This window comes from Urocitellus parryii, chromosome 5 (assembly GCF_045843805.1).
Source record: "Urocitellus parryii isolate mUroPar1 chromosome 5, mUroPar1.hap1, whole genome shotgun sequence".
NCBI lineage: Eukaryota > Metazoa > Chordata > Mammalia > Rodentia > Sciuridae > Urocitellus > Urocitellus parryii.
The window spans coordinates 89,616,292-89,628,812 of record NC_135535.1 but is presented as its reverse complement, the minus strand read 5'-3'; the positions used below and the strand labels follow the sequence as shown (position 1 = coordinate 89,628,812).

The 12,521-nt window shown below is 33.0% G+C and overlaps 1 protein-coding gene across 1 annotated transcript in view; it reads left to right on the top strand.

Moving 5' to 3' along the window:
* Positions 1 to 573: 573 nt before the first annotated feature.
* The window catches only part of Slco1b3 (solute carrier organic anion transporter family member 1B3), a 78,394-nt gene continuing 66,446 nt past the window's right edge, over positions 574 to 12,521 (top strand). Inside the window, exons 1-2 of the mRNA XM_026391932.2 lie at positions 574 to 603; positions 4,436 to 4,588. Coding sequence (XP_026247717.1) covers positions 4,505 to 4,588 — 84 coding nt within the window. The 5' untranslated portion in view covers positions 574 to 603; positions 4,436 to 4,504. The remainder of the gene's footprint in view (positions 604 to 4,435; positions 4,589 to 12,521) is intronic.

Here is a 12,521-nt window from a genome sequence, read left to right as displayed (position 1 = left end):
AGGCCATTCTTTCTTCAGGCTTTGAAGTGAGGAATATTTCCTGCAAAACAGTATTGAGCATGTCACTTCGGAAAACCAGCTGGTAATTAATGGGTGCCTTACTATTCCATGTGAGACATTCGGGGTCCCTACACATCGTATTATAACCCTCTCCATGTATAAGCTTAAAGAGTATATTTTATATTTTTGAATGCTAATTTAACCTGTAGATACATTTTAAACATTGCCTTGAATTGTTTTCTGCATCGAAAAACTTTAAGTACCTTAAATAATATGATGAATTTATCTCTAAAGAAAAGGTCTTATGTAACCAAGTTCATTGAAAAAACAGTTATAAGTCATTCCCAGAAATAAAGATTTATAAAATAACATTAACAAAATGTATAAATTCTCAGATTTTATTAATGTGGGCTTTAAAATAAAAGTCTGGAGTGAACACCTAGAAATAGCTGTAATTTTCTTCTGTTTGTTTAGCACAATGACCTAACATGATAGTTAATCATCACTGAACTGACAAAAAAAGAAAAAAAAAGTATTTAAAGAGGGACTTGAACAGTAGATTGAGGATCACTTGTTCCATTTGCTGTAGGATTCTACATTCAGGTAGGAACCTTTGACTTTTTGAATTTCATCATTTCTTCTATATAAAAAATTTCTATAAATTGTAAAAAAAAATAAAAAGATTTAGTGGTCATGATACGTACTACAAATTTTATGTTCTTTGTCTTTTATACACTTTTGTTCTAAGTCCTCAAAACCAATTAACTATCCTTTCTGGAGAGAGATGTGCCTCAGGTTAATGGAGTCTTAAATTGTAGGAAGTCACATAATTATAATTTTAAAATAAAGTTTGAAGTTCTAGTCCCATGACTTTTTAGACTAAGGGATTTTCAAGTCTGAAATATGAGGCTTCTAATTGCCTTTTAAAAATGTGATATAAGATATTTGTTTTCATCAACCGCATAGTATCCTTGGAGTGGACTCCCTATTTGTGATTTTATCTTATCTTAAAGATAATTGTTGGTATGGTCAATGGAAGGTGGGGATGGGCAGGTCCCATGGAAGGTCTAAGAAGTTAGGAAGTACTGTGTTTCCCTTTTCCTCCTTACTGCCATAGGCACACTCTAGGAAACAGGCACTTGGCCTGCACTCCTTTGCCATGACTCCTGAAATAGTCAAATCTGGCCACAGTTAAGCAGAGGCCCATAAGATTGTGCCCTCCCTCCCCTGTGCCACCTCAATCAAGTGAGGAAGAACTGGCTGTTGTCTTCAGGAAAGAGATGCCTTGCTATGTCAGATGCCTGTTGCCCTATCTTGTGAGCATACTGCATCTCAAGTATTCATTTATATGTTAGTCAATTTCAACTCAGAGAAAAATATGCTCAGAAAAAAAACATAATCAATTACCTCTAAACCAGGCTTAACAGTAGAACGTGTGGACTTTAGTCAAGCCTGTGAAGTTCCGTGTTGCAATTTCACCTTTGCAAGAAATGAGGAGCAATATTCCTATCTTATCAAACTTTTTGCTGTTTCATCTCAAGATCCAGGAGAGAGGAGTGCACTAGTTACTGTCTGGGAAAGAAGGGGAAATACAGAGAAAAATAATGTCTGTATATTCTCCCCTGGAGCAACAGTGTGGGAGATTCCTTCAAGTGGGTGTAATATGGAAGAGGTCTGATCTGGGGCAGAATTACAACCAAGCAGTGAGGAAGGACGTTCCAGTTTGGGGAGAAACAGGCAGGAGGACTGAGAGCTTTCCTCTCTGGACAGTGGTACTATGTGTCATGGTGCTTATGGATGTACTGGGAAATGAGACCAAAACAAGGGCTGGGTTTAGGTTGTGAAGAGCCTCCGACAGGAAGTATGACCTTTACTTTGTATGGTATGAGGCCTTTCTGAAAGAATCTGAGGATAGGCCTGAGATGTGTAGAATGAACTGGAGGCCAGCAGACTGGACAAGAAGAAGTTAATTGAAACCTAAACAGGGTAGGAGTGGGGGAAAATAATATTCCAGCCTTTAGGAGTAACTCCTTGGTGGGAAAAAAAAAAAAAAGCTTAAAGGTGAAGAGTTGTATTCTACCTTTAATTCAGAAAGATTTTCAAATGTAGAATGAAGTGATAAAAATTGCTTTGCTAATATTTAAATTTTAGGGACAAAAATAGAGATATTCATGGAAAAAAAGGCATAAAATTTATCAAAGAGCTGCCCATGATCTTGAGACCACCAATATATTGATTTTAATGCTCAGGCCACTCCACCCAGAAACTGAACATATCCAGGTACAACACACATGGAACACATATAAAAAGTAGAATAAGTGGAGTTCACTTAGATACACATAGGTATGGGTTTCTGTTATAATGCATATGCTTATATTATACTCACACACACATGATTCATAACATCTTGGATGTTATGTTAACTATATTATTTATTTATTTATATATTTCTCATTCAATATGTATTATTATGTGTGTTTTATATATTTTGGATAATCAATAAATCCTTGTTGAATTAATGAGTAGTATCTACAATTATTATTCATAAATTCTGAATTAGCAAATTTATGTATTCACTACTATTTATTTGGAACCCCAAAATTAATTCTGCTGGGCTTTCATGAGCATTGACATACATGCAGAGTGGTGAAAAGTTTGAGTTCCTATTTTCTCAGTTTGTCTAAAATGATGCTTTGCCTTTTGCTTCAGTGCATATAGGGTACTCAAATGTCTTTTTCACAGTTTATTTATTACTCATGTTTTGAGATTTTGTACTTTATGTTGCTCATTTTATTATTTAAAATGTGCCAAAATTCTATCTAGTATTCCTATGTGCAAGAGTGCCTGACAGAAAAAAACACATGTAATAATCTTCCTTCAGGCTTAAACTATTACTAGTGGTTACTAACTTAATGTTAATGAAGCAAGAGTACACATTAAATAAAGTGACTTTAAAGGGAAATAAACACTAAGAAGGGTATGTATTGATCAGTGGATGAAAATGTGTTCAGAGGTGCACAGAAATCTAACTCTGTATTTACTCTAGAAACAATGTTTCAGTATTCACCAACTCAGTGTTCTCAGGAACTTTAAGAACATAACTACCACAAATAAAATCAGCTGTAATTATAACAATTATTAAACATTGTGTAATTAGTATATTATGAAGATCATTTAATATTTGTACTTTTATGTGTTTGCCAATATAGATATTTCAGATGCATAAATGTGTATGAATAAGGTTACATCTTGTAAACCTTAGTGAAAACCAAATTATTCTACATAAAAGAGTGAATTGAGGCAAAATTTAATTCATTTTACTACTCTTTAAAACAGAGGCTTAATAACTTTCAAAGTTAAAAGTTCTCTTAGACTTTGACCCCCAAACTCCACTCACAAGAGTTTAATCCTACAGATATGATCATACATAAGTAAAACACAATGATATATTAAAATCATTTTCTAATATGAAATAATTAGATGTAATTGCTTGTTAACATGAGTTAAATATATTATGGATAATGCAATGCTATAAGAAAAATTAGTCCCCTTTAAAATAAAGTATGTACTGCAGAGTAAAAAGGTAGAGGACAGTATTGACAATATGATACCATTTGTATTTAATTAAAATGCATTTCATGTTTCTGCATAAGAGGCAAAAGTGAGAAGAAGAGTCTTTGTATTTTTAATATTTCACATTTTCAACTGCATGCATATGTTTTCTTTGAAAAATAGAAGAACAATTTAAAGTAAGATGATAATAGTGGTACATTGAATATGGCCATTGTCTCCAAAAGGTACTTGATGCTTTTAAACAAGTCCAAATTCTACCTGCTTTCTGAATCTGGTTCCATAATTACTTCCTCTACATTAGGCTATTCTAGTTATAATTCATTAACATGATTCTTTCTCCTCATTTTCAATACCTATTATATGCAAGGCACCATTTGTCACTGTGCAAAACTATAAGTTAAACATATATTTGCTTTCGTTAGTTTTATAATCTATGTATGTAGAAAACATTCAAGTCTTGATTTCTGTAATTTAAGAAGTTTTGGGGGCTGGAGATATAGCTCAGTGTTAGAGTGCCTGCCGAGCATGCATAAAGTGCTGGATTTAATCCCCAATACTAGCAAAAATTAATAGTTTGTTCATATAATCTAGAATTTGATTCTATATTATCCAATTTAATTTTTTGAGTTTCTTCCCCCAAATATATCTCCCTAACTTAATCACAATCTTCCCAAGGCTGTAATATTGTGTTTTTCTTTCCTGTGTTTGTATCCAGTACACTCCTAGCTGAGTGGCCGGACATAAAAGGCTCAGAATAAATATCACTGATTGACTGATTGGTTGATGCTGATGTTACAGCTTTTCTTACTTCTAAATTGTATATTGTTAGGATGAAATAAATTGTGTTTTTTTTTCTCTCCAGATAGGTGATCATTTTAAACCAAACATCAACGACATTTGAAAACATTCACATAATATCTGTGGTTTAATCATGGACCAAAATCAGCATTTGAATAATACAGCAGAGGAAAAATCTTCAGGGAAAAGAAAAAAGAGACGCTGCGATGGATTCAAGGTGGATTGAATGCCATGCTTCCAAATTAAAATAAGTGAATGGGGAGTTATTATTTATAGAAAAGACAACCACATATTTGAAAGAACACTATATATCATATTAGAATTTTCAATTGAAGTATACATCAAAATTAACAATATGACACGTATCTCAATTTAAATGTCTTTAAATCTGGTTAAAGTCTTTCTTTGGTGATATTTTAATTTGTAAGTATTCATGATTATTGAAAAAATAGAAATACTTCAGCAGTCTTCTCTGGTTCTTGATGGACCAAAAGACACTTATAAATGTGATTAAAATAAAAGATGTTGTATAATGCTTAACATGAAAAATATTTTTAGAGATAATCTTAAACCTAGAAGATTAATTTCTTGTGAATCATTTTGCCATATTGATCTATTTAAATATTTCTTTCTTAGAGAACAGCATTTGTTATTCTGATAACTTTAAGTAGTATAGTCTGATGGAAAAGAAAACTACAGAAATCAAAAACCTGGCCCAGAGACCTAGTTGATGACTTAGGAAAACCATTTGATTTTTCCATTTGCAGGTTAGCAGATATAATGATAATTCCACCTTTTGCATTTGTCACAAAATTGTGGGGCATTAAATAATATTGACACTTTCATAAATAGGAGAAAATCCTCCTTGGTCACAGTGCAACACGAGGAAACAAAACTTAGCACTAAGTTGAGAAATTTGTCTGAAGTCACCTACCTTGTAAATTGAGAACCCTTTAAACCAAGACAAAGCCTGTAAACCTCATAAAGGGAAATCTTAAGGAAGTCAGGAAATCAGTCACAGTCACTTTTCAACAATATTAAAATTTTTGTTTACTTAGTTGAAATTATAATTTATCCAGCTGAATAATGATCACACAGATTATATTCAATTGCAGTAATGTTATATCAAGTCCTTTTTATCTTTGTCCAGAGAACATGAAATCTGTTTGTTTTCAGAGATATCTGCTAAAGTCTGCTCTGATGAAATGTTTGAATAAAGTTTAAGCAGAATGATAGTCACGAGGGAAAGGTTAATGCAGTTGAAGTACATTCTAGGGGTAACATACTGTGTTACAATGATTTCACTTGTATGTATCTAGCAAAGTGACAGCAAATTGGTTGCAATATGATTTTCAGAGTGATTTCTTACAGCATATTTAGAGAAGAGGCTGGGAGGTGACAGTTAGCAGTGTATGTCAAGTATATTACCTGCAGCCCAATAAAGAAGACACAAAATGATAGTAGCTGACATTTATTGAATGCTTACCATGTGCCAGACACTGATCTAGTGTTTCATTTCTGTTAATGGATTTATTCCTTATTACAATTGTGTCAGTCAGATTTTATCATCTCCCTTTTACAGATTTAAAAAAAAAATCTAGGTATACACAGGGCGATTAACTTCCCCTAGCCTCAAAGTTGGTAAGGGGTGGAGCAGGATCTGATCTGGGGCCGTTGGATTCCAAACTCCAAGCTCTCAGCTCTATTCTGTACTGCTAAAGTAACTGTGGATTTTTATAATATTAATACTCTCAAATATTATGGCAAGCAAGGATTCATAAGTGGATTATTTAATTATCTTCCTTATTTCACACCTCTAAAAATTCACCTTCAGATCAAATTACTCAGTATTTAGCCACCACGGGATTCCTATACTTGCTTTTGTGTATGCACACACACATACACTTAGCAGGTATAAATGTATAAAAGTGTGAATGGATAATGAACATATTTAAGTAACAACAACATACTTTGATTATCATTTGTGACCCCTTTTCTTCAATTTTTGTATTGGACCAATTAGGTTATAGAGAATGTGGCAGTATATACTTCACCTTCACATTTGTCATTTCTACTCAATATTTTTGTGCCTCCATATTCGAATGAAAATTCTTTAATGGCACAAAGCAATGTATTTATCACCCAAAAACATAAATAAGAGAGCAAAGGTAAAATTTCTCCCTTTGTGCCACATCCTTCCAGAATAAACAACCCTGAAGGTAAGTATGAGCTAGAGCTCCAATTTTCTATGTAGCTCACTTATTCCAGCTAAAGTCTGCAATTTCCATCAAACTTCACTGTTGTTGTTGTGCCTTCTGTGAGTGGAGACAGCTGAATAGTGACATGTATTAATTATGATAGTGCCATACAGAGTAGTTTCACTGCCCTTAAAATACTCTTGTTCTCTGCTTAGTCAGCCACTTACCCAACACTTGGCAACCACTAACCCTTTAACAGTCTCCACAGTTTTGCCTTTTATAGAAAGGCATATAATTGAAATCAGCCTTATCAGATTGGCTTTTTTCACTTATTGACATGTTTCCTTCATGTTTTTTAATGGTTTGATAGCTCTTTTTTTTTTTTTTAAGCAGTCCATAGCATTCTATTACTTGGGTGTTCTACAGTTTATATGTACACATACTAAAGAACTTCTTGGTTACTTTAATATTTTGGCAATTATGAATAAAACTGCTATAAATATCCATGTATAGGTTTTTGTGTGAAAATAAGTTTCCACTTCTGTTATGTAAAAACCACGGAGTGTAATTCCTGGATTATATGGTAAGAATATGTTTAGTTTTATAAGAAACCAACCATCTCTCTTTCAAAGTGTGTCCCATTCATTCCCACCAGCAACGGATAAGAATTCCTGTTGCTTCACATCTTCACTAACATTTTGTTTTTTCAGCATTCTACATTTTGACTACTCTAATAGTTCTATATTGTTATCTGATTGTCATTTTAATTTGTATTTTATAGTGACACTAGAAGTGGAGCAAATTATGTTTGTTTACATAATTTCCTAAGGTTTTTTTCTTTTTTATTTACATTTTTATTGGCCTGTGGTCAGGAAAAATACTCAGTATAATTTTAATTAAAAAAAATTGTTGAGACTTATTCCATGTCCTATATGTTATCCGTACAAGAGAGCGTTCCCTGTGCTGATGAGGAAAATGGTTGTTCTGAAACTGTTGGATGGAATTTTCTGCAGACATTAGGTCCATGTGTTCTGTGGGGAAATTTTTTTATTAGTACAAATTAATTGTACAGAATTGTGGGTTTCATTGTGTCATGTCTGAATATGCATGTAACATATTTATTTGTCACCTACATCCCTTCTTTGAAGAAGTAACTGTGGAGTTCTTTGGTCCATTTCTTAATCAGGTTGTTTTCTTATTTAAATTTCAAAGTATCTTTGTATATGTTGGAAGAAGTTCTTCATCAGATATGTTTTTTACAAAGATCACATTTTTTTTTCTTTTTAGCCTGTTGATTCATTAAACCAGCCTTGCATAACTGGGATAAATCTGATTCGGTCATGATGCTTAATTATTTTTACACATTGCTGTATTCAATTTGCTGAATTTGTTGAGTATTTTGGCATCTGTTTTCAGGGACAATATTGGTCTTCCTTTTTGTGCAATGTCGTTCACTGTTGTAGTATGAGGACAGCACTGGCTTCATGGAATGATAGAGGAAGTGTTCCCATTGTTTCTATCTTCTAGAACTGGTATAGTTTCTTCCTTAAATATTTGAATGGTATCAGCAGTGAAAACACCCACATCCAGTTGTTTCTCTCTTGGAGTTTTATTAATTATTGATTCAATTCATAAATACATATAGGCTTATAGAGATTGTCTATTTCTTCTTATATGAATTTGGGTAGATTGTGTCTTTTGAGAAATTGGTTGGGCTGGAGCTACAGCTCAGCAGCATAGCGCTTACCTAGCCGTGTGAGGCACTGGGTTCCATCTTCAGCACCACATAAAAATAGACAAATAAAATAAAGGCATTCTATCTATTTACAACTACAAAAAAAATTAAAAAAAAAAAGAAATTGGTCAATTTTAGCTAGGTTATTATGTTGTGGACATATTGTTATTCTTTGTATTCCTTTATTATCCTTTTAACATCCCCGGGGTCTGTAGTCATTTCCTTTCCTTCATTTCTGATATTAGTAAATTGTCTTCTTTCTCTCTCTTTTTATCTTCTTAATGAACCTGACTAGAAACTTATAAATTTTATTGATATTTCTAAAGAATAGGCTTTTGGTTTTGTTGATGCCTGATTTTCAATTTCATTGATTTCTCTTTTAATTTTTATTATTTTCATCTGTTTATTTTTGGACTTAGCTTATTCTTCTTTTCCAAGTTTCCTAAGGTAGGAATATTGAATATTGACTTCAGATTTTCTTCTTTTCTTATGTGTGCATCCAATGCTATAAATTCTAAGTATTGTTTTCATTATATCCCGAAAGTTTTGGTAAATTGTTTTATTTAATTCAAAATGCTTTAAATTTTCTCTTGAAAATTCTTCTCTGATGTATTTGTTATTTAGAAGTGTGTTGTTTAATCCTCACATATTTTGCAATTTTCCAGTTGTCTTTATTTTATCGATTTCCTGTTTAATTCCATTGTGGTCTGAGAGTTGACATTAGATAATTTCTATTTCTTTTTTAATTTGTTAAGGTATGTTTTGTGGCCCAGAATATGGTCTATATTGATGAATGTTCCTTGTGCTGAAGAAGAATGTGTATTCTGTGGTTGTTGATGAAGTGGTCTCTAGACATTTATTATATCCATTTGGTTAAACTATGTTGAGATCTTTCTGCCTGATGGATCTATTTCTGATAAAGGAATGTTAAAGTTTTCAACTATGACAGTGGATTCATCTGTTTCCACCTTGTAGTTCTAGCATCTTTTTCTTCATGTAGTTTGATTTTCTGATAGGTATGAATACATAAAAGATTATTAAATATTCTTTTGGGAGTACATTATGTAACACACTTTTTTAAAAATCCATGGTAATTTTCCTTGCTTTAAACTCTTCTCCATGTGAAATTAATTTAGTTAGTCCTGCTTTCTTTTAATTAATGTTAGTATACAATTGTTCTATTACTTTTTATTTTGAATGTATTTTTATACTTAAAGTGGGTCTCTTATAAATAACATGTAGTTGGGTCTTATTTGTTGATTTACTGTGACAATCTCAGTCTTTTAATTGGTACATACATATTTTGAAAGTAAAGCGATTATTGATACAGTTAGATTAATAGTACCATATTTATTATTGTGTTTGATTTGTTGCCCATGTTCTTTATTCCTGATTTTGTCTTCTTTTACTTTTTCCACCTTTAACTCTTCTTATTGAGCATTTTATATATTTTTATTTTCTCTCCTTTCTTAGCATATTCATTATATTTCTTCTTTACTTTTATGGTGGTTGCCATAGAATTTGCAATATACAATTAAAACTGACTTTAATTCAAGTCCACTGTCAACACCATATTACTTCATGGATCATACCTTATAATAACAAAACATTCATAATTCCCTCCCTGTTCCTTATATCATTGTTGTCATTTAATTTCACACCTTTGTACACATATATATTCATAAGGATACATAAGCAAATACTTTATTGCTATTACTATTGTGAACAATTAAAAACAAGAAAATTGTTTTTATTTTATATTTATTCATTCCTTACTTAGTGTTCCTCCTTGGTTTGTGTAGATCTGTGTTTCTGAATTATAATTATTTTCCTCTCTCTAAAACACTGCTTTTAACATCTTGCAAGGCAAATCTACTTGCAATAGATTTCTTCTATTTTTGTTTAAGAAAGTCTATTTCTTTTTCAGTTTAGATAGATTATTACAGGGAACAAAATTCTAGGTTAGTGGGTTTATTTGTGTGTGTGTGTATGTGCACGCACTTTACATATTTCATTTTACTCTTCTTGCTATTTCAGTTTCTGAGAGGAAGTCATATATAATTCTTATATTTGGTCTGCTATACAATTTTTTCCCTTCTGGCTTCTCTCAGGAATTTTTTCCTTGACTTTGATTTTCTATAATTGAAAATGATATGCATAGGTATAGTGTTAATCTTTATTTTTGATTTATTTATTTTTTGTCTTTATCTTGATATCCTCTGAGATTCCAGAATCTATGATTTGTTGTTTCACATTAATTTTGGGAAATTCTCAGTCATCATTGTTTCAAGTATTTCTTCTGTTCCTTCCTCCCCCTCATCTATTTCTAGTATTCCCATTGCATGTATGTTAGACTTTTTTGGTGGTCCCAAGGTCTTTGAATATTCTATTCTGATTTTTCAGGCTTTGTTCTTTTTCAGATTTTTGTTCATGTATGTGAAAACTCAAAATTCTTTCATTAGTCATATCCAGTTTACTAAGAAGTCCATCAAAGGCATTCTCATTTCTGTTAATGTTTTGATGTTTAGAATGTATTTTTAGTTTTTTCTTAGAATTTTCATCTCTCTGCTTACATTGCTCATCTGTTCTTACATGTTCTCTATTGTACCATTAGAACCCTTAGCGTATTATTCACATTTTTTTTAAGTCCCCTCTGATAGTTCTAATATCCTTGCCATATCTGAATCTGGTCCTCATTCTTGCTTTTCTATTTATTTGTTTATTTGTTAATTTTTGCTTTTTATGTACTTTATAATTATTTATTCATTTATTTTCCTAGATGGCCACACAGAAAAGGAACTGCTGTAAATAGGTCATTTATAATCTGGTGGTAAGGTGTGGGGGAGGCAAGCATTTTATTGTTCTGTAATTAGGTCGCAATCTTTTAGTGAGTCTTTGCCTCTGGATTGGGAACTTTGCAAATGTTAATCAGGTTTCTCTAACCACCCCTCCTTAGGTGGGCCAGGATGGCTAGACTGGGATGAAGTTGTGCATTTCCCTTCTGTCACACAGAAGGCAAGAACTGGTTGGAGCTGCAGGTTCGTGCTTCATCCCAGCTCATGACTTTGATTAAATAGTTTCTCCTGAAGGCTAGACATATAAAGAACAGAGCAAGTACTCTGGTTTATTTCAAAGTGGTTCTTTCCCTGCTCATTCTGATGAAAGCAGGAGAAGATTTCTCTGCAGTATTTACTCTGAGAATCTGGTAGAACTCCTGCAGAGAAGGCTCACAAAAGGATGGAGTCCCTGACTAGATCCTCTGAAGTTTTTCATGCACAACTTGTCCACACGAAGTCCCCAGCAAATCATCAGTCACACCTGAGGTTTCCCTGCTCTGGCACTGCTTCATTTGTGATTTCTGTTTCTCTGCTTTGATAAACTGTGACTCCCTATATTTACCAGTCTGTATCTCTGCTAGTGGGGAGAGAAAATGACTTGCCATAAACCCTCACCTTTCTTAGGGACTCAAAAAGAGTTGTGGATATTTCAACTTTTTCAGGCTTTTCCTCCTTGTTAGGACAGAAGGGCCACATCCCAGCTCCTTTCATGCAGAATCAGAAAGTGGAATTTCCAAACTTTTAAATAGTATTCATTTACATCATATCAGTTCTAGACTTTTACTTCAGATTTTATTTTAAACAGCTTTTTCACTGCTGTGACTAAAAGACCTGACAACAACAATTGTAAAGGAGGAAAAGTTTATTTGGGGGCTCATGGTTTCAGAGGTCTCAGTCCACAGCCACCTCCATTCCTTGGGCTCGAGGTGAGACAGAACATCATGGTAGAAGAGTGTGACAGAAGGAAGTGGCTCACAGGATGATCAACAAGCAGAGAGAGAGAGAAACTCCACTCACCAAATACAAAATAAATACCCCAAAAGCACACCTCCAACGACCCACCTCCTCCAGCTACACCCTACTGACCTTCAGTTACTACTCAGTTAATTCTGGCAGGGATTAATTCACTGATTGGGTTAACACTCTCATAATTCCATAATTTCTCCTTTAAACCTTCTTGCATTGTCTCACACATTAGCTTTTGGGGGGACACATTACATAACAATAAGTATGCAACTTATTTAGAAATGAGTTTCTTGCTTCTAAATATATGAGGATTTCCTTAAAATTTTGCTACTAATTTCTATCGTAATTTATTGTAGCAAAGACTGTCTGGAGGATATCTACTTTTTGAAAATTTTCAAGACTTCTTTATGTCTC